Source organism: Chinchilla lanigera, unplaced genomic scaffold, assembly GCF_000276665.1.
Source record: "Chinchilla lanigera isolate Chin_1 unplaced genomic scaffold, ChiLan1.0 scaffold00070, whole genome shotgun sequence".
NCBI lineage: Eukaryota > Metazoa > Chordata > Mammalia > Rodentia > Chinchillidae > Chinchilla > Chinchilla lanigera.
In genome coordinates this window covers 758342-785593 of record NW_004955471.1, presented here as the reverse complement: position 1 = coordinate 785593, position 27252 = coordinate 758342, and the positions used below count along the sequence as shown (strand labels likewise).

Below are 27252 nucleotides of genomic sequence, written 5' to 3'. Positions count from 1 at the left end.
TTTTAATTTTAGTTAATATAACTTTGAATAGCCATCTATGGCTAGTGATGACCACATTACACAGTACAATGTTAATGTGATCAACACTGTAAAGGTTAAACATTTACCTACAGTACAGAAGAAAAATTAATACTCAGGATAAAATGACATTGGCTTTGTTTTGTTTGGTTTTGCCTCTTTCTAGGAGAAGTAAGTAATGGCAAGCATATGATACATACTGACTATGAATTAAGCCTGACTCGGGATTTTGAAAGTCAGTATCTTTTACTGTAGATTTTCATTTATGAAGAAATAGTTTGTGTGGAAGTGATGAATTAGCTTCTCAAATGCTTTACTTTCTTTTGGGAAGGGCTTCTTGAGAGTCAGTTTTCTGCAGCTCACTGTATCAAAAACACAGACTTACACATACTCTGAATACATCAGTGTGGTGATCAGCTTACCTGCACAACCACCCTGAAGTGGAAGGGTTGCTAGATGAGGAGGTGCCTTCCAGGTGCACGCATCTTATAAATGACTACAAGCTTCTGCCTAAAAGTGAGAGGTCCACATGATCATAGTTGCATGATGATGCATTTGTGTGCAAAAAGAAAATGTTAAGTTTTGCATAAAAACTGAGACCTTAGGCTTCTGATGTTTAACACACAGTAGGTAGGGACTATTCATTACCTACGGTAACATCCATTCTCTCTTACTCCTTTCACCTGCCATCACATAATTGTTCAGAATGAGTGGCTTCAAAACAACAAAATATATATTTTACAGTTGTGAATGACGGGAAGTCTAAGATCAAGTCACCAATAGATCTGGTGTCCAGGGAAGGCCTATTATCTTGTTCATAGACATCTTCATATGATCTTCCAAGGTGCAAGGGACAAAAATTCTCTCTGAAGCCTCTTTCATTAGGGCATAATCCCATTAATGAGGTTCCTGTCTCATGACAGAATCACCTTCCAAAGACCCAACTTTCGAATATCATCACATTGGGCATTGGGATTTTACACTTCAGGCTCTAACACTTCCCTTTTTGCTTAGTAACAGAATCCAGTTTAATCTCTTGCCACTTAGAATAAAAGTTATCACTTCCTGACCTTTCACCTAGGTTTTGGTCTCTTGTAATATAATCATAAATAATGTAAGGGTCATCTAAGAAATATTCTCAAAAAGAAATACAGCCTTTTTTTGTCTCCTTCCCTCTGTTCCTTCCTTCCTTCCTTCCTTCTTTCCTTCCTTCCTTCCTTCTGCTTAGAATATAAATGTAATAACAAGATGCAGCAGCTACCTCTGAGTATGAGGTAGAAGATCTGTGGATTGACATATAAGAAATATTTAGCATCTGCATGAGGACATCTGGGAAAAATTTCTTTTATTTTTTTAAGCTCCTATTCTCAGTATGGGTCTTCTAATCAATATAGGTATGATGCTCCTTCACTAACTTCTATTGATTCAAAATAGAAATGATAACTGTGGTACTATATAATAGTCCTTTAACTCTATGATCTACAAACTGTCATAGTATACATTCTATGAAAAATACAAGTCATGCAAAATCTGTATGTATATTAATCTTGTATCTCACAAAATGTGTTACTAGTCTACATGAGTTAGTTAAGCTTAGGTTCAGCTACTTATAATAAAATTATATAAAATAAATACTAGCATCTTAAACTAGATTAAATTTTATTTCTCTTCCAAGCTTGCTGCTTGCTACCTTTTGCCTGCCTGTCCTGCCATGGACCATTTCTCCTCTGCCATGCCACCCTGTCTTACAGCCAGCTAAATATGGGCTGAAACCTCTATAAACTGTGAGCTGAAATAAACATTTCCTCCTTGAACTTGGCATGTTGGGTATTTTTTCCTAGTAATGAGAAAAGTAACTGAGTCAGTTTGCCCAAGAGTACTCAAATTTGAGAACTCGCAACTCGTGGCCTATAAATATTCATTCTAACCAGCTGCTTCCCTAGACACTAAGAGGCTTTAACCTCCTAGGAGTCTCTACTCTCAGATCCAAAGTTTCTTCTGAAAATATTGCACGAGAAGAGGTAGATCCCACCATCTGCTGGTGGAGGTAAGAGAACAGCTGATGTACATTCATTTCAACTCACACAGATTCATGACTGATCTATACCAACCCACCCACCCACAAATCACATTCTCTAAGTGATGGCAGCTGGGAGGGAAAATGCTTAAAGGCAGGGACCACTACCTGCTTTTCAGAGTGTAATCTCCCCTCCCACCCACAAAACCTGTGCAATACCAAGGGGCCAAATCCATAGCTGGAGGCCACCTTTCAGCACAGTCTTTACACTTGGAATTGATGCTAAATGACCATTAGGGAAAATGAGTTTTAAAGATACAGTGGCAGAAAACTCTGCCACAAACTTCGTGAAGTTTATCAAGCAAAGCAATAAATAAAAATCTATCACTTTTCCAGGCACTGAGTATTTACTTCTAAAGCACAGTGTTCCCTGGAGTTCAGAGAAAACAGCACTGATAAAAGGCACGGACATTTGGATGAAGTCATATGATAAAATAGTAAAACCCCAACACAAATCCTACAGAGAACTCTGCTGGAAGATGCACTGATTACCCTTCATTTCATCTTGCCAAGGTGGATCAAATTAACTCAACTGCCGGGCAATGCAATAAAGCAAACAGCATGGGGGTTGGAGTTTCTTATGTCACCTGTCATTCTTCGGGATATATCTTCTTTTTTTGAAGTGGACTACCAGAAATAATTGCAAATTATCAATCAAACTATCACATTTAAGTAGCAATATGCCAAGATGTCACTATAATGATGGATGATAATTAAAATCATACTTTGTAAAGGAAATTGAAGGAAATTTGATTTCATTTACTTTATGTACTAAAGTAATATTTCCAATGGGGTACATTGATAAATGGATATTGAAAAACTTAATATTGCTGAAGTGTTCATACTACTCATAAGTATTTCAAATTCAAAGCAATACCCATCAAAATCCCAATGGCATGTTCTGCAGAAGTAGAAAAAACATCCTAATATTTACATGGAGCCACAAAGGAGCCACAGTAATCTTTAGAAGAACAAACCTGGAGGCAGTGCACTTCCTGATTCATAACATACTGCGAATGTACTGTAATTAAAGCAGTCTAGTGCAGTCATAAACACAAACAGATAGGCTAGTGGAACAGATAGAGCCCAGAAACGAGCCCATACATATGTTGTCAACTGATCTTTAAAAACGGTATCATTACTGAGGAAGGATAGTCTTCAATAAGTGGCTTGGGCAAATTAGATACACATGTACAAAAGAATGAATTTGGACCCTGATCTACTACTATCTACAAAAATCAACTCAAAATTGCATGAAGATTTAAACATAAGATCTGAAAAGGTAGAATCCATAGAAGAAAACTTTGGGGGAAACATTACAGCATTGTTCTTCACAAAAATTTCTTGGATACAATGTGAAAAGTATAGGCAACAAAAACAAACAAACAAGACGAAATGCTATTACATCAAACTTCAGTAGAGCAAAAAAAAAATGAAGAAAATCCATGCAATGGGAGAAAACACTTGAAAGCCATACCTACTAAGGTGTTAATATCCAAAAGAGGTAAGCAACTCCACCAACTCAATAAAACAAAAGAAAAAATTGATCAAAGAGCTTGAATAGACATTTTTGCAAATATAGCATACAAATGACCTACAGTGTGTGAGAAATGCTCAGTGTTGTTAATAATCAGAGAAACACGAACACCACAATGATAGCACTTCAAATCCATTAGTAAGCCTGCTATTAAAAAAAAGAAAATGTGACACACGTTGGTGTTGATGTGAAGAAACTGGAACCCTTGTGTGCTCTTGAAATGTAAAATAAATGCAGCTTTTATGGAAGACACCGTGGAGGTTCCTCAAAATCATTTAAAATAGAAATACCATATAGCAATCTCGTTTCTGAATATTTATGCGAAAGTGTGAAACTCAAAATCTCACAGAGATACTTGCAGTCCTATGTTCACGGCAGCATTCATCACAACACCAAGATGTGGCAATACTTTAAATATTCAGTGACAGGTCAATGGATAAACAAAATATGTTACAGCTCTTTTCAATGGAATATCTTTCAATATTAAGAAAAAAAATCATGCAAGATGCAACAAAATGGATGAACCTAGAGCACATTTTGCTAAGTGAAATAAGCTGGTCCCAGAAGGATAAATCCTACATGTACCATGCAGGTGAGGTAAATAAACAGTTAAAGCAGAAGTAGAGAGTAGATAGTTGTCGCTAGGGTATCAGACGGAAGATGTCATGGGGAACTGGTATTCTATGAAAATAAAGTTTCATTGTTGCGAGATGATTAAGGTCTAAAGACCTGCTTGACAGCACTGTGTCTATAGTTCGCAATGCTGTACTGTGCACTTAGAAACTGGTGAGAGGCTAGATCTCCTGTTAAATGTTCTTACCACAACAACAAAAAGATAAGTGGATGTTAAACACCAGATGAAAGACAACATCTCAGAACTGAATCACCGGAAAAAAAAAGAGAGAGAGAGACATATTTCTTGAGCAATGAAAGGATTCTTTCTGAAGTGTTTGGGCACATATAATTTAACACAGAATCACAGTTCTAAAATTTGAGAGCATGTAAGATGAGTAGGGTCCATTTAGCCTAGCCTCTCACCTTTAAATACGAAGAAACTGGAGTTTTAAAAAGCTAAGAATAGCCACTAAATTATAAAGCTAATTTGTATCCGAGACTGGAGAAGAACTTAGGTCTTCAGATTTTATTCAAGTTTTAATGTTTTTTCTTTATTTTCACATTTTTCCCTGCTTATCTGAGTTACATTTTTTAAGGCTGACTTAAAATATAACCTTTAGAGAGCTGTTTGGGATAACGAAATTGCTTTGCATCCCAATTGTGTTGGTAGTTACACAAGTCTATACATATGCGAAAATTCATAGAACTGCACACCACAAAAAAAAATTTAAAATATCTAAAAGTTAACCCTTAATGTTACTGAAGGAGTTGACTTTTTTTACCTAGGGTATTTGAATTTTCCATACTATAGTTTTTAATTATTCCTAGCAAAAGAAGCCAAATATAAAATGCAGAATATTTAACCCCTCATTCTTTATTTACTGGTTCTGTTTGATTTGGTGGCCTACTTTATCACATGTATTTTCTTCTATTATATAGAGATAAATATAAAGAAAGATGAATCAAGTTTAAATCCTTCCCCTTATTATTGATCAAAACCCTCCCTAAATGAGAATAATATTTGTGAAAAATTTATCAGCTTATCAGCAGAGAGAAAAGTAATGTGGATATACTAAAGATTTAGGAAATCATACACAGAGGTCAGTCTTAAGAAGCTCCTGATGAAACAGATAATAATTATGACAACACACCTATTATAGAGTTCCTGCGTACTACACAATGCATTATACTGGTGTCAGTTATCTTTAGCCCAGAACTGGAAGAAACAAACATTATTAGATGCAATTACCTATATTTACTATTATCAGAGGGGCTAAATCCAGTAGATTATGGCCGAGTGGTGATGAGTAGATTGTCAAAGTTGGATAATGCGGCTCAAATTGCATCTACACTCTCTTTTCACTCTGAGATATGTAATAAGTTGTTTCAGTTTTGCTTCGTTGTTCATCTCAACTATTTTATCACTGGCAAAAAGAATGACCCTCCTCACAAAGCTGGACAACTGTGTGCGTTACATATAATGATGTATATAAATAATAACAGTTAGCATTTAGTGCTTGCCGTGCACAGGACAACATTTGAGTGTAGAAAAAACATTTTTGTTTGCAGAAAAAAATGTAAAGGCAAGAGCTGTTACTATATTAATGTTATAGATAGGAAGACTGAGACACAGAAGACTATACAACTTAATGAAGGACATATAGTTAGTAAGTCTAAGAAAAGTGCTATTTTGACACAAGAATTCTGGCTGCACAGCCCATGTATTTAAACAGCATCATTATTGCCTCATGTATAAGCAACTTGGCACACAGTAGACTCTCAATTAATAGTTGTTGCTGTAACTGCAGCTTTTAGAGTTTTATGGCAAACTAATCTCAGTAGACTCCCAACAAGCTCGATGCTGGCCAGGGCTACAAATGTTAATGAAGTAAATAAAACTATTTTGCTAACGCTGATACTTTTCATTACATTTTCCTTTTAACAATGCGACAAAGCCAGAAATTTCTTTTTAATGTTGATATTAATCAAAAGTGAAGGCTTCCATTAAAAAATCCTCCAGCCCTTATTCTCTCTCCTGAGCTCTGAACAAAGAGCTCCCAGATATTTCCAGGTGCACACCGTATCTGCTCATAATGGCTAGAGCACAAAGGGACTGGGGAGATAAAGAAATGGGCCAGCAAACTGGGAGATTTTAGAGTTCAGTCCTGGTGAATGAACGGACTGTCTCCTAGAAAAGAGACGATGAAACTGCTTGAATGGACATGAAAGGAACTCATCAGAGAAACTCTTGGACTGAAAGAAGAGGCTCAGCAAGGTGATTATAAATAGAAATCTCAATGGCCATCCGAGGCAAGCAACTAACTTCATACAACAGATCACAGGCTCTGTACATTAAAAGTACATTCACAGAATTGTACCTTTATTGCATCAATTTGAACACATTTTCTATTCAGCCCATGAGAATTAATTTCTGCCAAAAGGTGTGCTTTGGCTCTGTGAAACTCCTCTGTGGGCTTTTAGTATCCTTTTGTTCCCTCAGACTCTCTGGCTGCCTGAGGTCACCTGTAGGAATCACCTGAACGTGCGAGGTGTGATTGAAAACTACAGGGCATCTTTACATTTTTAAAATTTATTTCAGTGAAAAACACATTGTAATTGACCTCCCCCCAAAAAACTACCCCCTGCTTCAACCACAGGTATTGTATCCCATTGTTCTTGACATTTTTTGAAGCAGTTCTAGCAGTGCTCTTTCAGGAGTGTCCTTAGTTACATTGTCATGGTTGCCTCCATGTCCTGCTCCAATTCAAAATCTTTACTTCTCACAGTCGTTTTGACTTTGGAGAAGAACCAGAAGTCACACGCTGCCAGATCTGGTTAATAAGGTGGATGAGGACATAGCATAATGCTTTTGCGAGTCTGCCTTTCTGTCAGAAGGCACTCAGCAGCATCAGTCACTGGATCTGTTTTATCACACCCCATTAAAGATATGAAAAAGAAGTTCCAGAACTGCTTCAGAAAGTGACAAGAACAATGAGAGAAATGTGTTAAAAGTGTGTGTGTGAGGCGGGTATTTTGAGGGGACTTGGCAACATGTCTTACTGTAATGCTGTTTTAGAACTTAAAATTCACCACATATTTCAATCACCCCTTGTAGATGATCTAGATCAGAATCATCTTCACTTCTCCCTCCAACTTCCTTATTTAAGGTCTTCCAGTTACAGCCTGAGAATCTGTATGTCTCCTGCATTTCTCTATTCATATTGTACCTATTCTGCTTAAGGCTGGCATTGTCCATTCTCAGGACTACTGGAACAGCCCTAAAACTCTAAGGTGGCACATACATCGTGTGTTGCTGTGACCTCTACTATTTTACTTAACTATGCAGGTCTTCCAGCTTGGTGAATTCTCAATACAAAGCTCCATGAGGTCCATGTCCCATGACTGGAATTGACACACAAGATGACACCATTTGGCTGTATCCTTATAATCTAATGCATCCTTTATACCTTGCCAGAGTCACCCTCCTAAGACAGAAGTCAGCTGTGTAGCACAGATTCTAATATGATCCCCAACATTCTTGTCCCCTGGTATAGCTTCTTTCTGTCATTCTCTCCTTTTTGTATGTGAGCAAAATTGTGAGTATGACAGACCAACATCCCAATGCTTAGAGTTAATAATCAGTCATCTTTGAAGTAATCCAAAGGTTATCTGAGTGGTCTGTCCTACTGAGGTAAATGCTTCAAAGGCACAAAGCCCTTCCTACAGTTGGAGGCACTTGGCATGAGTGAGTCTCCAGTGCCCTATTTGAAGACAGCAGGATCCATATGGCAGGGATTAAGAGAAATCTTAATTTCTCTTGACCTGAGCTCAATTCCAGTCAAGAGCCAGAAAACAGGGGCCTTAGTTCTCCAACCACATGTAACTGGAGTGTCCTAACAATCAAGTGAACTTAGAAAAGGACCACAGGATCTAGGCACTCAGCCCAGCTCACCCCTTATTTCAGCCATTTGAAAAATCTTACCTAGTTGCCCACCGACAATACTACATTTCCTCCATGTGTTTCTCATTTGATGAAAGTCCTTCATACCTGGATATGATTAAAGGATCCATCTTGGAAGACTTTTCTAAGAGGCTATCACTGAAGTTTTAGATACACAACCCTTCCTTGTGACACTAGAGCACTGACCAGGACAGCAGCCTGAGTCACAAGACCTGTGCAGGACATTGGTGTCTTTCCACTGGCCACACCACACCCAAGACTACTTCTTTACCAGTTCTGAGAGCACAATTTTCCTGCTATGATTATTCTGTAAGGGCACAGATTGTTTATATTTTCTTTTGATTCATCCTCTGACAGGCACTTAAGATGTGGCCCTACTATATTACAGCATTCCTAGTGCTTAGTTTCTTTGCAGAAAAAATACATTCACTCCCTATGACAGGTTTATTCTTCCAAAGGACTTCCCATGAAACAAATGATAAATGCAAGTAAGTGCCCAGGCTGCAACACAGGGAACATATTGTGTGGGGTGGGGGTAGGGGGTGAGAGCAGAATATCAAAGAGGTGGCACAAAGCGTTTATTTCCTAAGAAACACAGCACATCGCACCATGACCATAAAAGGTTGAAGCTACCTTTTGCACATTCCATTTATTCCTCTCTGTCCTCATTCATTATTTCTATAGAAGCAGAATTTAAGCCTCTTTCCTGCAATTAATAATTCAGCAAGCAGAATTACTACTACCCAGGTGAGAATGTGCTGTCCTCTTCCAGGGCCGAGCAAGTAAACAGAGGTAATTGATGGGTAATGGGCATGCCCAGTGGTTCCTCTCTCAGCCCAACTCAGCTGGAGCGGGGGAAATTCTTGGGCATATATTAAAACTGTTTCATGGGAAGTCAGTCAGTACTGACTGATTACTGAGTTGAGAAGTAAACCTTGGTGGATGTCAGTTTTCATTTACTCATCCACCCATTCAACAAATGTTAGTGCAGCGTTTCTGATGTGCAAAGTATAGCATGTCTGTACAGGGCAAGCAATGGCAACTGAAAGGGGGTTAAGTTTGGGATAAGAATATAAATATAATGAGATTAATGTTAACAGGAAAAAGGTAAAATTTCTGCTTGAAAAAGAAAAGGTTATTTATTTCTATGTGAGTTCATAAAAATGCCAGAATATGTGATGCATGTGTATGCATGTGAGTATGGGGGGAGTGCGTGTATGTGCCTGCATGTGTGAGTGTGCATGTATGGTTAAGTATGTGTATGTATGTTTGCAAGTCTGTGGGAAAAGAGGCCACAGAAAATACATTAAGGTGATCCCTAAGCCAGTTCTTTACAATCATGAGACAATACTAGGTGGTGTAACAGAACACATTTCTAGCACATCTGTAGGTCAGAAAACAATGTGGCATCATGAAAAGAAATGACACAGTTGGAGGAATAAATGGGAAGTTTGTTGTGGCAATAACTCAGGTAGGTGAAGGGTAGCAAGTGAAATGTAATGTTGAAAACAGGCTGAGACATGTTTGCAAAAGGTTTTATGGAGCATAAAATAGGGACATTTTTCTCCTTCCTCCAACCCTTCTTCCCTTCTACTCTTCTCCAGATTGACCTTGTACCTACAGCAAGCACATTCTGGGGCCAAACAGAATCACCCTTCTAGAAAAGCTAACACAGAGATGGCTCTAAGGATGGACACAGGATTTAAGCAGAGCTATGGAACTGACCAGGGGTGATGATTTTAAAATTAGCACAGGGTATAAGCCAAGGATTTTCTAAGATTCTTCTTTCTACATTTTAGAGGAAGAAGGAAAAACACTTTTTCCCCTTTTTGGTAAAGATGTAAAGATTTAAACTCTACACTACCATAATGAAAAAGCTCATCTGAAGCAGGGTAAATATCCACACCTAAAGAACTGAAGTGGCATGAAAGACAAGGGAGGTGTCATCCTCACTGTGTTTTGTTTTACAAATCCACTTATTTTTCAGGCCAATCTTGTCAACCTTTTCCAGTAATTTGGTTAAAGAAGCTAATGCTTTCATAATCAGGCTAATAAAAACTGGATTTCTGTTATAATGCAAACAGTTAAGTTTTTGTTTTATTTTTGTGAGTACTAATTTTTTGTTAAATAAAATGGTTTTTTTTTTAATTCACATACTTTATTTTTATATTCTAAAAACAGTGATATGCTCTTTGAGGAAGTGGGGAAATGCTCAGTTTTTCAACAGGTGAACCAAGTAAACTGTACCAAGGTTTCTAACTCTGGTAATGGCATACTGTGTAATACAAATCAGTATGCCTACCAAGGACAACTATAACATCTGGATGATGTATTATAAAAGTAATGCATTTTAAGCCTTTACTGAGCTAATAAGAGTGTAAAAATTTACCATATCAAGAAAGAATGGAAAGCAAAAGCCCAGAAAAACAAGCCTGACTTTTGGGGCTAATTTATTGAGGAATCTGGAATGTTAGAGCTAGAAAGAAACAATTTACAAAGCCTCAGAGTACTAAAAAGAATGGGACTGGAGTTTAGGGCCTGAACACACATGTGGGGAGGTAGGTAGATCCAGGTGGAAAAGGAAAAAGCACAGTCTTAGGAATAGCGGTGACCTAGCAGGGGACATCCTTTCACTGGAATTGCTGCCTGGCTTTATCATTATGCCTGGAAGTGAACTGGGACCCTCCACTATTGCTAATGCCACTAGAAGCTACAAAATCCTCTCTGGGGAAACAAATATCATGCTGGAACTCAAATGATTTCTCCAACTAACCAATATTTCACCACATAATCCAAATAAGAGCACAATGCAATAAATCAATAGGGGCAAAACTCTCCAGATTCAACAGCAGAAATGGAATAATATCATCTGCAGAAAGCAAAATAGACTTAGGGTGGTTGTATTGTTATGCTCAGAGAAAAAAGATAAGATTGGACACTTTCTCAGAGAAAAAGCTATACATAATAATAGCATTGAAATTGTAGAAGCTATAAGTATGATAACTAAAATTAAGAAATCAATGTTTTTTTGTTTTTGTTTCTGTTTGAGGCAGGACCTAACTGTGTAGCCTGCACTGGCCTCAAATTCAAGATAATCCTGACTTAACCCCTCAGATGCTGCGATTATAGGCATGTGCCACCATACTTAATTGCATGGATTTTTTTTTTAAAGCAAAATAGCAACAGTTGACAAGACTATTCAATAAACTTGAAAATAAGTTGGAAGAAAATATGTACAGTGAAGTATAATAAAAAAGGATAAAAACATTTAAAAGATGGTAAGGAATAGAGAAAAGGTATAAGAATTTATTATTTGGTGATAATTTACATTAAAAAATGGAGCTAGAAAAAAGATAGCATGACTCCATTATTGGGAATAACATTGAGAAGAATCCAAAATTGCTTGAGGATATTAAGGCACAGATTCAAGAATCTTTATAAACTCACAGCATTATAAATAAAAATAAACTTTTCTAAACATAGTAACATTGTAAAAATTAAGTACAAACATTTCTTAAAACAGGAGGTAAAAAGAGATTTAACTTTAAACCATCAATAATTATGCTGACCGCTAGCTCATCTACATACAAAGAATGTCAAAGGAATAAAATTATATATTGATTCATTTACATATATACACCATTGTATATGCTATTTATAAAAATCTTCAAGAATCATGGTGAAATAGAAATATTTGAACAAATGCAAATTAAAAGAATTTTTCAACAACAGATTCATGAAAGGGACAATAAACGATGTACTTGATATTGATAAATGAAAATGGAAAGTTAAAATAAAGAGCAGTGAGAATAATAAATATGTGGACATCTAAATTTGTATTGGTGCTACAAAATAAAAAGTACACATTTTAGTAAAAATATATATGGAAAAGTAAATGTACAATAATAATGCACATAAAGACAAAAACAAATTGAGCTCAGACTGAATTAAAGTATTCAAAAGTCCTTGTATTATCAAGGAAGAGGAGACAATAACTAGAAACATTAAATTTTGATAAGAAAAGGATGCATGTTGTTAAGTTCTAGAATAACTGTTGTACTGATATCAGTTTGGTAGGGAAAAAATTTTTCATCGTTCCAAATCATACAAGAAAAGAGAGAAAGATCATAGCAAGTTATACATTTTAAAAGAGTATTGAAAGAGCATAGATCTTATGTAAACACTTAAAAAATAAAAGAAGATGAAGTGAAGTAAAATATTGCCATAATAAAAATGTGTTACATATGTGAATGTACAAAAGTTAAAAGTAAAAAACAATAAACATATATGACCCAAACAAAGAGGATCTGTCATATTAATGGGTTCTGTATCCATCAATTCACCCAGCTGTGGATTGAAAATACTTATGGAAAAAATCATGTCCATACTAAACATGAACAGACCCATTTTTCTTGTCATGATTTCATAAACAATACAACTGTTTACATAGATAGCATTTATATTATGTCACATAAGCAATCTATAGATGGCCAGTAACTATATAGGAGGTGTGAGTAGGTTATATGAATGTACTATGCCACTTTATATAAAGGACTTGAGCATCCTCTGGTTTTAGAAGATTTTTAGACGTAAAAATTCTAAGCAGACTATTAGAAAAATCAAATCCAACAAAATATAAAAATAATACAGAACAATCAAGTTCAACCCAAGAATGCAAGGTGAGTTTAACATGTAAATGTAGCACTGTAATTCATCTCATTAACAGAACAGATGAGATAGGAAACATAAGATTCTCTTTAAAAATACTAAAATTTTGACAAAACTCACCATCAATTCTTTATTACAATTTCATTAAAATTTTTGGTGTGAGGTTGAAAGGGAGTGAAAAATGGTGCAAATACCCCTGCCCTTTCTCTGATCTGACTGGGAAAATTTCTAGTTTAACATCATTAGGTGCATTGTTAGCACTAGGTTATTTGAAGAACAACAGCAAGGTGAGAGAAAGTGCTCTACTGGAAATCAAGATTTAATACAAAGCTAGAGTATTTATGTGACATCGGAATAGCTGTGACAAATAGGTCAATGAAATGAAATGGAGAGACCAAGAATTCTTGAATTATAAGAAATGTTTACCCTGCAGAATTGAGAAGGAGTAAATATATTTTTTCAGTAATTTACACTAGGACAATTCGATACCAATACGAAAAAATCTACTTAAGAAATGCAAAATAATGAAACTACTCAAAGACAATAAATTGCACTATAACATCAACATCTCAAAATGGGAAAAAAATCTTTAAAGAATTTAAAACAGAGAGCTAAGTTAGATTACAATAAAATTAGAAACTTCTATTCATCAAAATTCATACAGAAAATTTTTAAAAATTTAAAAAGCTAAATTCATATTAAAAGAGTAAAGAGATAAGCCAGAATGCTGGAGAAGATATTTTCAGCATACAATTAAGAATTTTTAACTCAAAAGAAATTAAAGATAACACAATCCAAAAAATGAAGAGCTGGAAGAAAGTCTGTGTAGGAATTGCACTCCAAGGTATATTCCTATAAGAAATGGACAGGTATCCAAGAGACAAACAAGGATGTTCCCAGCAGCATTTCCAATAGCTGTCCAAATACCCATCAAAATAGACAAGGTAGCTAAAAATGTACCCCACACAAACAAAGAAATGTTACACAACACAAAAATATTTTAAATACTTGCTAAAATACCACGATGGTTATTGCAAACATCATGGATGAAAAGAAACAGACAAGAATGGTTCACATTATTTATGGTAAAGTGAGGGTCAAAGAGCGCAGCAGCTACTCAAAGTGATTAGGGATGCATAATTAGATGTTAAAATTATGAAGCAAAATAAAGTGATAAAATGAAAGCAATACTAGTGATTACATTTAAGGTGGGGAAATATGTAACGAGGGTGAGGGCACAAAGAAAGCACCCAATGTGCTGACAGTTTAAACTGCGATCCCGTAGTGGTCACAAGCACGTTCAATTTGACAAATCTGTGAGGAGAACATTTTATGTGTTTTTGTATATTTTGCTACAAGTAATTTAAAAAAATAAATTCTAAGGCTGGGCAAGGTGGTACATGCATGTAACCCCAGCATTTAGGAAGCTCAGGCAGAAGGATCAGGAGTTTTAAGTCAACCTAGATACACAGTAACACCGCGTTTCTCTGCTTCAACTCCCACCCTACTTCAACCACTCCCCAAATATATTTTTATTCTGTTCTACAATAGCTCCTCCTTCAATGCTCGTCTCTCTTTGCTGTTTGGTGCCATGCTCAGCCTTATCTAGCTCCACTATTTTCAAGCTTTGTTATGAAAATGTGTAACAGCTAGTTGGGTAGAAGTTTTCTTAAGGATAAAATTCAAAAATGAAGACTAAAAGCAACAAGGGACTTAACAGTTTGGTGCTGGGTAACCTTTTTTCCATTTAAATCACACCTGAAAAAAATTATCATCAAGAAAATCAGTCGAGTCTCAATAACTCAACAGAGAATATTCTTTCTTCTCCATGTGTGAACTTCAGCAACACAAAACTTAGCTCAAAGAAAGACTTCCCTTTATCTTGTGACTTTTTTTGAAGACCGAAGAAAATCTTAGCTTTATGGTATTACTTTATTCTATGAAAAAAAGCCTATGTCAATATCTGATATAAATGACTGTATAATATAATTACTGAAAATCATGATGTAACATTTAAAACTGTTATGCTAGGTGCTACTGGCCATCATCAAATAAAAAAATACAGGAGATATACCCATTATTTTAAAATTCTGCCTCATTTATAAAAATATGTAAACGTTGTCAGTGAGTTTAAGGAAATTTATAATGAAAGGAATAGAAATGGACAAAATTTCAGGAAAAAGATATATCCCAATGACTGAAAAAAAAATTACTAGATTTGTCGATTAAGACGCAGAGGTGCTTTGAGGATGGATAGTTTGAATATAGTTTAGTTTCCTATGCTAGAGGCTTGGTTTCCAAAGCAGTGGTATTGAGAAGAATTGGGCCCTTCACATGGTATTGTGGGTCCTGTGACATTGCCCTGTGGAGGGATTAATGCTCATCTCCCAGGAGCTAGTCAGATCTCATGCCACTCGAGTGGTAAAATCCAGATGTCTCCCTTCAGGCTGTCTCTTCGTATATGTCCCCTTTCCCTTCCAAGCCTCTGTTGTGATAGAACTAGAGGTCCCTGGCCACATGCCAGTGCCAAACAGCTTGGACTATCACCAGAATTGTGAGCTAAACAAACTCTTTCTCCTAATGTATCCAGTGTCAGGCATTCTATCATAGCAATAGAAAGTAGACAAAGACAGACAATTTCAGTGCAATACAGGAAGAAAGAAAAGAAATCTGAATGGGAATCAAGTCAGTGGAGGTAATTATTTCTTCCCGTGTATCCATTCTCCCATGTTCCTTTTGTATAAACCCCATAAATTTAGCTATATGTGTGGCTTTGCTAATAAGACTGTATTTTCCAGCTTTCATTGCATTTATGTGTGGCCATTTGTCTAAATTTTGGCCAATGGAATGTGATGTTTGCAATTTCTGTGCTGCCCACATGTTCCCCCCTTCCCACAGATAGAAATGCCGACACGACAGCCACGCTAGAGAAGTATTTATAGACCATGAGCTTGAAGCCAAGTGTTAAGGCTGGCAAAACAGTGAGATAAAAGGAGTTTGGGTCCTTGCCAGTGGAATTGTTACATCAGCTGTGGACTTCTTGGCTAGACTACTCAACTCTGGTCTTTTTTTCAGCAGCAGCAGATCCTATCCTAATTAACACTGTTACCACAGACTTTTCCAGTAGCTTAATAGCAATAAGGAAGAAGAAATAGGAAGGGATAAAAATAAGACAAAGATTATTTTTAAAACAGAGATGAGCACATCTTCATAGGTACAGATTTTAATGAAAAAGGGCCTTTTATTTTACAATCATAAAGAAAATTAAAGATGCAGTCAAAGCCTTTACAATGACAGAAACCTGACCAATAGTGGCTTGTCACCAGGCATGAGATAAAGGATGATCACAAGGAAGCATTAGAGAACATTTTGGTACTATGAATTGGCTCTTAGTTTATCTGGAGTCAAGGTCACATAATTATATATGTTTATCAAAACTTGCTGAACAAAAAAACCTCACTGAATGGTATCCTTAATATGGATACTCTTCTCTTTAAATTTCCTCACTATGATATTTATTTTCTTTAAAAAAAAAAAAGTGCAAAACAGCATAAGAATCACAACATTTCCAAAAATAGGACATGCCCAGCCTAACCCAACAAACAAACACAACTCTACATCAAAGTGAATCTTTGTAACATTTTCAGACTATTGGGACCTACAACTCTAAGTACTTCTGGAGAAACAAAGCAAAAGCACAGAAAGCAGATTACAGACAAAAGATCAGAACTGAGCGTGGCATTAGACCTCTCTATAGCAACACAGGAGAAGGTCAGAAGCAACATCTTCCAACATCATGAAGCATACTTTCAAATTCTATATAGAAATGTTCCAGTCCCAGCCAAACTATACATTGAGTATGAGGGTAAAATATTGACACTTTCAGATGCTCTAGAATTCAAAAGCTTTCCTTAATAAATGTACATTTGTTGCAAGATGAAGAAAGTCTTCCACCAAAGGAAGACTTAAACAACAACAAAAATAGAGAAAGACAGCTGTATTAGTCACTTTGCATGGCTGGGACAGAATAATCTGACTGCTGCGTTTAAAGGAGGAGAGGTTTGTTTTGGCTCACAGTTTCAGAGGTTTCAGTCCATGGTCCCCTGGTTCTCAGGCAGACACATTGCAGCAGAAGGGCATCACAGAGTAAAGCTGCTCATTTCATGGAGGCTGGAAAGCAGAGAAATGAAGGGAGAGAAGAAGGGGCCAAGAACTGGATGTAGTCCCCCAGTTCCTACCATCATGACTTGCCTCCTCCAACTAGTCTCCACCTCCTAATAGCTCATTCCACTACAAACTAATCAATAGATGAAACCACTGATGAAATGAGTACCTTCACAATCCGTTCACCTCTCCGGGACTCTCCTAATCCACTCAGGTTGAAAATCAAGATTAACCTATACAACAGCAGATCCTGGAGACAGGGATCACAGCTAGGTGAAGGACCAAAAACTTCCTCAAATAATGGTGATGGTGAGAGAAAATAGCATACCTCTGTGGTTCAAAATAAAGACCAATCACTTCAGACTGATGTAAGGGAGAATGGTACTTCTCCAAAGAACAAAGGAGAAAAAGCTCCTCTTGGCTTAGACAATGTGTCTTATCTTACTGAAAGAAGCCTTACAGTATTTTCTCTTGAAAAGTGCAGACTGTATAAAAACCTAAGCAAGCCAAAAACAGAGCAATTACTAACTGCAAGGAAAGTACAAAGACTTCTATGAAAAGGAAATTATAATGTGCTAAGTTGTAAGGTGGCTCAATGGCAAACAATACATACAACTGAACAGAATAGATCATTTCCATCAAAAAAGGCACATATAACACCACTGGTTAAGAGGAATGTTTTATATCTTTCAGGGCATGTGGATAACCCTGCTGATATCATGAAATCCACTGATACTTGTTGGTAGCTTAGAGGGAGCACAGTGTCACCCATAGGAGATATAATCCATGGGAGTTTCCAAAAAGAGATTACACATAATTAAGCATTCCTGAACTTACAAAATCCACCAGTCACCTTTAGTGATATTACCTATTCAATTTTCACAGCAACAATAAGCAACACAGAAGGTTACAAATTTGGTCTAGAAATCAGATGTTCTGTTTTTTAATTCAGCACATGAAATTCTGATTTCAGAAGTTAATGCTCCTCAAAAATTAACAGTAAAAAACCTCTCCCTGGAATCCTTTCATGCTTGCTGAACGGCATCAGTCTTTCTGGTTAAAAATATATTTATGAACATCATCTTGCCCACCATCCATCTCAGTAGGTGGGCTCCATTATCTCCACAGTCGTACAATTCTTGTCAGTTTATTTTCTAAACTTTCACTTACAGGGAAGAGTAGATTAATATTCTCTGCCCTCTGTGAATCATTTTCATGTTATGGAGCCCACAATGATTTCAATGAGCCACACTCTTTCTGATTTGTCCCAAATATAAGTGAGAGGATCCTCCACATGCTAATTTTAAATATCTGCCTTGACAATTATCTCACAAGTGCAGCTAATTTTGTACCCTGGATGTTAAGTGCTTTAAGGCACCTGAATGAATTATATTTCTAAAAAATAATCCTTGCTGCACATTTTTCATAATTAACAGCATGAAGCTAGAGTTAAGTAACAAGATTTAAAAGAAGTCTGTAAAGTTAATGAGTGGCACAGTTAATTATGTGAGTATAAAAATTAGAATCTGTGGCAACATACTGTAGATATAATCTTAATTTAATTTGATTTTTTTCTCGATTATGAGCATTATTCCTTTTAAAGTCCACATGAAGGGCATGAGGAGCTTCCCAGGCTTCCATCTATCTGCCATCCTTACTTGTACTCTCGTTAGCTTCTTCTATTTTTGTTGGTTTCCAAAAGCACATGTTCTGCTTATTAGGAAGTTACTGTTCCTTATATATTGACAACCATATAATATATGGAATATTTGAGTGCTTAATGTTGAAATGTCATATACATGTAAAATAAGTGCTAAAGATTTAGAGGAAAACTAAATCATACTTCTCAGGATGCTTTAAAGTTATCCATAACAGAATTAAAACATAAGAGCAGTGATAAATTTCAACCAGCCAAAAATTATAACCAGATATTCTCTCCACTGTGTAAGAGATCACAAGGGGAAAGAACTTAGTTACAGCATAAAAGACTCAATTAGACAGTATATAGATTCCTAATAGTGACTCCTTAAAATGGATATAAAAAGGTGGCAGAATTTGAAAAATAGATTATAATATCAATTGAAATTTATAATGTATCTTTCTTGATAGATAAACATGGGGAGTTCCTTAATTTAACAATGTGTTCTTAGTTGCAAAACACTTTAAAACACTATTTCTCTCTTTCATGCTGTGTCAGATCTCAAGGGTAGCTTAAAACGTGAGTATCCCAGCCCCACTCTGCTATTGCGCACCAGCTATTGACTAGGAAATATTGAGGCTGGACTTTTCTCTGCCCAAAGATACAGACGCTGAAAGGCCTTCCCTCAAATGAGAAAGAGTCTATCTTAAGTTTTTAGCTCATGCATAGTTGAGACAACAGTTTCATGAGAGAGATCTTTAGGTTGAAGTCTTCCAAATGGTCAGAGAGTGACTGGGTGAACAGCACCCTAACAGAAGAGTAAGGGAGAGTAACCACGGCTTGGTCCTCTGTGTGCTCATGTGGTCATGCTTGTGAAAATATCAGGGAAATCTAGAGACCTCCACTTTATCACCTTATTATTAAAGAGCATTCCACATGTCACCAATGGGGCATTCACAGTAGAAACCTTCTGGGGCACTGTTGACTAACTAACAAAATTCATGGTTTTCCAGAACACACTGTTGAAATTGGGAGACAGCTGCCCAGTTAGAGATCCACTTTGTAAGTGTCTTGGATTCTGTATTGCCAGTGTGAAGAGCTCCCATTAGTGTGAGAAGTGATCATGTCTCCTCCATGCAGAAGCCTTTAATAAGCAGTTGGACCTGAGGCAGAGAACTCAGAGGTACCCAAGGTGGAAATAGCCTGAGTTCTGAGTGATTCTGTGGAGAACTCCTCTCTGATCAAGTGGACTCGTACACAAGTGAAAAATAAATCACTCAGAGCAGGTGGAATTATCCTATAGTTCTAAATTCAATGGTAGAGTGAAAGAAAACTTGATATAGAGAATTTGTTTAATTCCTAGTTAAAGAAATGTCAGATAGCATGCTGTAATCTTAAGATACATAGACTGCTCTCCACTATTAAAAAATTCTAATCATTAAAAAGTACTTCATTAGTCTAAAATAGTTAATAAACATTAAGAACTATCTTGTTTTTAGCAAAGATTAAAGTTATTGAGATAAGTTGGGGTTCCTTGCTGAAGTAAATTATTATCAATATTAATAAATTATCAATTTGGAAAATTAGAAGCTAGTAGACATTAAAAGAACAGATAAAGGTGAGAATGAAAAAGGTACAAAGGACAATGGGTATTTTCTGCACTAGAAGTAATCAGGTAAGCTATTCCATCTCCACCTTTCCCCCTTGAAATGTTTAATATCTGTCGTTTTTATCTGTTGAAAAGGTCAAGTCAGAAAAAAGATGTGACCACCTTTTAAAACCTATCAAATGCCAGGGATGTAACTCAGGGGCACAGTGTGTGCCTGGCAAGCTCAAGGTCCCGAGTTTGATTTCTGATACCAAATAATAATAATAATGATGATAATAATAATAATAATAATAATAAAACTTGTCAAATACATAGAAACATAAATTGAAAACAATGAGAATATATTAGAAAATCAAAAGAAGTCTAGATTTTAAGGCAGTGAAATTATATTAATTAATTCTGGAGATTAGATTTGGAAGTCCAAGGAAATTTGTAATTATATATTTTAATAAAGGAAATAAAACCTAGAAGTAAAATGAGAGGTGAGAATTAAGGGGGAAATATATTTAATAATGGATTAAATTGACATTTTAATATAAGCAATGGAGCATTTTTGAGAGAAAAGACTATTTAGACAATTAGATTTTTTTCAATACAAGGACCAGTTCTTCTTAAAACATATTTTTAAATCTCTATTTCCTGTAATAATCATATTTAATGTCTTAAATAGTTCACGTATTTTTCATAAAGAAATATTAATAGATTTAAGGTTTGTAAAGACCATTTTAATTATGCTTTGATTTGTTTCTACGAATTTCTATAGCAACTGTCACCATAGTTTCAATTTTTTTTTTGTTTTGTTTTGTTTTTTGTTTTTCTCCGGTACCAGGAACCGAACTCACGACCTTGCGCTTCCCAGGCAGGCACTTTGCCGCTGAGCTAAATCCCCAGCCCCCATAGTTTCAAATTTTGAGGCAAATCTTTTGAAAACTTAGGAAAATCTTTCAGTAAGTGAAAAGTTTCACTCAAAGAGTGAGTGAAGCCAAAATCAGAGTATGCAATATGGGAAGAAAGTGAAACAATGTTTTAAAAACTTTTTAAGTGAATAAACATCTTGGAAAAATAGCTTCAGATATTCCAAAAAGGTGAGAAAGGACTGAAATGTATCAGATAAGTGACTAACTTACCTGTGTTCTTTGATACATTTAGTGTAACCTGAATCTTCAGAAGCAGCACCAGGTACCTAACTATCTGGCCAGATGGCACTGATTATCTGTGTGATGGATCCACCTGGCTCACAGAGCAGGTTCAGTTTTGGCCCAAATGAGCCAGCACGTGATGCCCCTGCATCAGAAGACATAAACTCAGCAACTTCTTGGTTTTCCTACTTGCCACCATCCGTGCTACCCGACCCAGGACTTTCATGTGAGCAGACTGTCATGCCCCACACAGCCCAGATGCTCTATTCCCAACCCAAGAAGTTTGCCTGGTTTGAAGCCACCTAGTTTTGCCATCTCTGCTCCCCACTGTGGCCAGGTCCCTCTTCGGTGATACAATTGACATTGTATTAAGATTTCACCCAACCCAAGCCCATTCTTTCTCGGCCTGGACCAGGTTATTATCATATAATACCTGATACTGCACCATATACAAGAGGCAGAATACAAGAATCAAGGGGAAATATGAAGACCATTCCTAACACATTAAAAGAATCAAATCAAGTTTATCTTCTTTTCATTCAGAAACATGAAGACAAATAATGAAATAATAGTTGTACTCCTAATACTTATAACTTAAAAATGTTTGAAGAACTTCTTTAAAGAAAAGCAATAATAGAAATGAAATGTAAACATTTCAATGTAATAAAAAATAATAGGCTCATAAGGATAGGAAAATTTATGACAAAAACTCAAAGCAGGGGGAAAAAATAAATTAACAATTAAAATTAATTTTCCAGCCAAAATATTTGTATATCATATATAACTTGTGTCCTGAATTTCTTTTCTAGTAATTTATTTTAAAGAAATAATGATCCATATGCCAAAGACTTAACTATTAGGTTAGTCACTGTAACTGCTAAATTATGCAAAAACATGGAACTAATATAGGCAAAGGAACTTATTATGCCATGTATCATAAAAATACATCCATAGAGTATTTTAAATAATGTAAAATTTTCACAAGATTTTATTAAGTAATAGCACTAAAAACAACTAGTTTATATTTAGAATACCAATTCTGTTTAAAAAGTTAATACATATTAATATATACCTCTCCCTTATGTACAGAGAGAAATCAAAATAGTAGCAATTGGGGGACAAGATTACTGATCATTATCTTTTATTACCTCCAAAAAAGTTGCTCTTGGAATAAAAATGTAAAAATATGTATATAATTTCAGCTTAATAAAATTTTTATAACTTGTTTAGAAGAGCTACATCTAATAAAATGTTAGGAAAGCTTAAAGATGCAAAGATGAGGAAGAATTTAAAGGTAAACTAAAATCAAAAGTAATCAGTGATAAAACCACCACTTTCACAAAAATAAACGTACATGGGTTAAGAAACATTTATTTAACAATATTATACTTTCATTATTGCATAATCTGTATTTGATTATATTAATGAAAATCTTGTGATGCAATACTAATTTCAAAACAAAACTAATGATATACATAAACATATATATTATAAGACTAATTGAAATATGTAACATATTATGTTAAACTAATATTAAATGCACATGTGGAATTTTATTTGGTTATATTATGTGTAGCACCTATTATGACATATTTGTTATAAAGACTAAAATGAATAGACATTTATAATAATGTTCTGGGGTGACATATAATGAGTAATTTTTGAAAATATGTACTCATCATATTTTAGGTTTATAAAACAAATTTTTTTGCAGTGAGACAAACTACTTTAAAATATGAAGTATGGAGCAGTTACTGAAACTAACCACATTATGTAATACATAGGATAGAAAATTTGAAGAGACAAGTAATAAAAAGGTAATGTAAAAACTCAGTTTTTGTTTTGTTTATAACAAATTCCTTAGTATCATTGCTCAGAACCCAGACACACAGAGAATGATACTTTTAAGCACCACGACTAAAAACAGTGACATGAATTTCCCTTTTCTGACTTTTTTAGGTTATTCTAAAACTTAGCTCTACAAAACAAAACATCTTAACATAAGATTGACATTCTGCCTGTGTGATTGTGTGTGATTCCTTGCTGCCAAAAATCTTGTACAATGGTACAATGTATTAATGCCCAATGATGTCACCATAACTTGCTTTGGGAACAAAAGGGTAATGACAAGAACAATCTATTAACCTTCTAATTTGCTAACACCTCTTAATGAGGACTAATAACCCTAATATTCATCTGCTCAATGAACGAGCCATTGTTTATATGAATAGGCCAACACAACCTGAAGTTATTTCATGCCTTTGGGTCAGTTTTTAATGGTTGCTGGCATTCAGATGTTATAAATACACACAAAGAATGGCCACTCATGTTTTTAAATATGGGTAGTATAAATAAAGGAAATCATTGCGCCTGATATGAGTTTGTCAACATCTGTTGTTCTTAGCCTGGATAAATCACTGTGGTCTGGAACTTGAGCACTTAAGCTGACTATATAGACTGCATAATCTCAGAACCACTATTGGCTGGTTTATTGGTAAGGCTTGCTCCCTAAAGGATAGATCACTCTCAGAATTTCTGTTTCTACTCAACTGTAGCCTCCTTCTCAGTGTCTGCTGTGTTTGCCCAATCTTCATGTCTTCCCTGGGAAGACATGTAGGTATCCTTCGATACCTACATTACACTGAAAGCTTCTTGTACCATCTTGTACATTTGGTAATGAAAGAATCTGGCTCCACAAGGTCAGATTACCAAGCCCAATAACTGTAATGCATTGTCTTGCCTGTTCAAATATACCTGATATGTGGACATGAGCAAGAGTGGGAGGGTAGGTTCTGGAGGCAAACTTCTCATTTCATCTTATTTCAGATGCTTATAAATTGTGTAAAGAGAGACTCATGCAACTTCTCTAAGCCTCTGTCTTTACCTAAGAAAAATACCTCCAATGGGTTGGTTTGGGAATTGAAGGAGGTTACATACATGAAGGGAGACATATGACTGACCTTTAGTAAAACGGATGTAGGAGCAGGAAATCTGTGGATAGTGGGGGATATAACACCTTCAAGACCTCAAAGAATGATGACAGCCCATGGATTTGCTCTGTTAGAATAGATCACTGAGAAAAGATGTCTGGGCTTTGAAGTACAGTGCAGGGTCTAACGTCTGTGATGAGAATTCAAGTTTAAAGCTGGGTCATTAAAAGGTAGACACCTAGATAATTAGGAGTAAGTTCAATGCTAAGCAAAAACAAAGACCCGCTTAGTATAGACTCATCTGAAAGGCAGAACTAAGTCTTCTGAAATTTCAATCAGCAAAGATGGTAATTATTGCTAGAGTACTACGGAGGGAAGGAAACACAGATGTAGGTAAAAGCTGAAGTTCCATCATATGAGAAAGGGTGAGAGGGCCCTTCGAACCACCCTTTCTATTCGGTCATATGAAGGCATCATCAGGGCTACTGGCCCAGCAATCTCCCTAAAGGACAGCTGTGACCGTCTGTCAGCCAATTCCTCTCTCAGAACCAGATACCGTGTGGATTACAGAATTATACACGATCTTTTAGCACAATAGCATATGACTCAATTTTTTCCTCTCTGTTTCCTCAAATATAATCCACATATGCCCAGTTCTCCAATGAAACAGACTCAGAACCACAGTGTTCATTTTCCTGCCCCTGAGTTTTTACTCATATTTTCTTCCTCCTGGAAATCTCTCCTATGTTGTAACCTTGCTACAACTGGCTCTTTTAAAAGCTCATCTCATATACAACTTGGTTTGTATGCACCTGTAGCCTGAATTGGGCATAATTTTGAGCCCCAAAGATAAGACATGAAAGGAGCAGCCCCGTTAACTATTACTGAATGTGAGAAATTTTCAGGAACATGTGAGAAATCTGTGCACATCACCCTCATAATCTTAGGCTCCCTAGGCTTGGGGGCTTGTTTCCACATAGGAACATTTCCACCATGGGGCACAATAAAACTTCCAATAACCTAAAATTTTTATTGTACTGAGGTATAACTTACACACTTTAAAATTTACTGTATTTAATATACATTATGAGCTTTGTGAGGTGCATATAATCAAGAAACTACCACAAAAACAGATATAAAATAATTCTACCATCCCTAAAATACTGTCCCATGCTCTTTTATAAATCATCTTTTCCCTATCTTCAATATCTAGCAACAACTGGTATAATTTCTGTCCTTACAGGTTTCTCTTCCAGAGTGGAATCACCCAGTACATAAGCCTTTAAGTCTGGCTCCTTCACTTAGTATAACGTATGTTGATGCATGCATCAGAAGTTCACTTCTTTTTATTGCTAGGTAGTTTTTATTGTATAAAATGCACTATAGTTTACTTATCAGTTAAGCAGCTGAAGGACATTTGTATAATTCACATGTTCTGGCTCCCATGAATAAGGCTATAGAAACATTCACAGATAAGTTTTTTCTGTATTTATGTGTAAGCATAAGTCTTCATTCCTCCTGCATAAACACCTAGAAAAAGGATTGCTGGGTCATGTGGTAAGTGTATGTTTACCTTTACCAGAAACTTGCAAAATATTTTTTAAGATGTCTATTCTCTTATTCATTTCCCTCCAGCAATATTTGAGATTTCCAGCCGCTCTGGGTCCTCAGCAGCCCTTAGTATAAATACAATCTCCCTTTTCTCATTTAGATATTCTACTAAATGTAGGTAATATCTTCCTTGCAGTTTAATTTGCTTTCCCCAATGAGTGATGTTGCTGAACTTTTTTCCTTCTCTTTATGTACTGTTCCTTTGGCAAAGTGTCCCTTCAAATAGTTTACTCTATACTGGTTCTTTTGTTGTGTTACTGAATTTTAAAAACTTTATAAAAACTCTAAAGACAAGTTCTATACCAGAATGTACTTTGCAAACACCTTCTTCTTCTTTGTGACCTGCTTTCCTTCTCCTAACAATGTCTTCTACTTAGTAGAAAATTCCAATTTTCAGAGTCTAATTTATAGCTTGTGGATTATGCTTTTAGTATCAGAGTTAAGCAACCCTGGTATAACCAAAAGACACAGATATTTTGTCCATGTTTCCTTCTAGAAGTTTTAGGTTTTATATTTTACATTTAGACCTATGATTAATATTGAATTAATTTCTGTATAAGATGTGTGGTACCGGTAGAAGTTCTTTGGTTTAAAAATGGATATCTAATTTTTCCACTATCATATCTTAAAAAAACTTTATCAAATTGTTTTTGCACCTTCATCAATGTTATCTGACCATATATGTGAAAGCCTCTAATTAAAGTTCCTAGATTTTTAAGTTGTCTCTCAATCTGTCTTTTCTCTAGTATCACACTGTGGATCACAATAGTTTTACAATAGTAAGCCTTGAAATCAGATGATATGCATCTTCTCGCTTTGTCTGTGTTTTAAAAAATTACATCTGCTATTGTAGTTCTTTTACCATTTCTAATAATAAAACCAACTTGCCGATTTCAACTAAAATTATATTGACTGAAATTCATTAAATCTATTCCGGTTCTTAGAGACAAAAATTTGTAAACTTAAATGTAATAAGTTTATAAAAATTGCACTGACTCAGTCTGGAGACAGTCCTATTGAATATGAGCCTATCAAGGTCGCTAGTCACTCTGGGCTTTTCACACCAGTGAAGCACTAAAGAAGGAAAGGAGCCCCACCGCTGTGGGGTAACTGCCTGATTGTCATGAGAGATAGAAATGCTGTGACTTGAGGGGACAGAGAATAATACGCCTGAAACTAATGATCCATGGAACATTTCTCTGTGCTCTTCTACCCGGTGTTAATGGACAATAGGCAAGTGCAGTGCTACACCCAGCCTGGGAAGGACACGGGAGTCAGGGACTC

General features: G+C 35.8%; 1 protein-coding gene across 1 annotated transcript in view; it reads right to left on the bottom strand.

Annotated features, from left to right (window-relative positions):
* Positions 1-450: 450 nt before the first annotated feature.
* LOC102010146 overlaps positions 451-27252 on the bottom strand; it is a 218067-nt gene continuing 191265 nt past the window's right edge. Inside the window, exon 5 of the mRNA XM_013522863.1 lies at positions 451-528. Within this exon, the coding sequence (XP_013378317.1) occupies positions 515-528 (14 nt within the window). The 3' untranslated portion in view covers positions 451-514. The remainder of the gene's footprint in view (positions 529-27252) is intronic.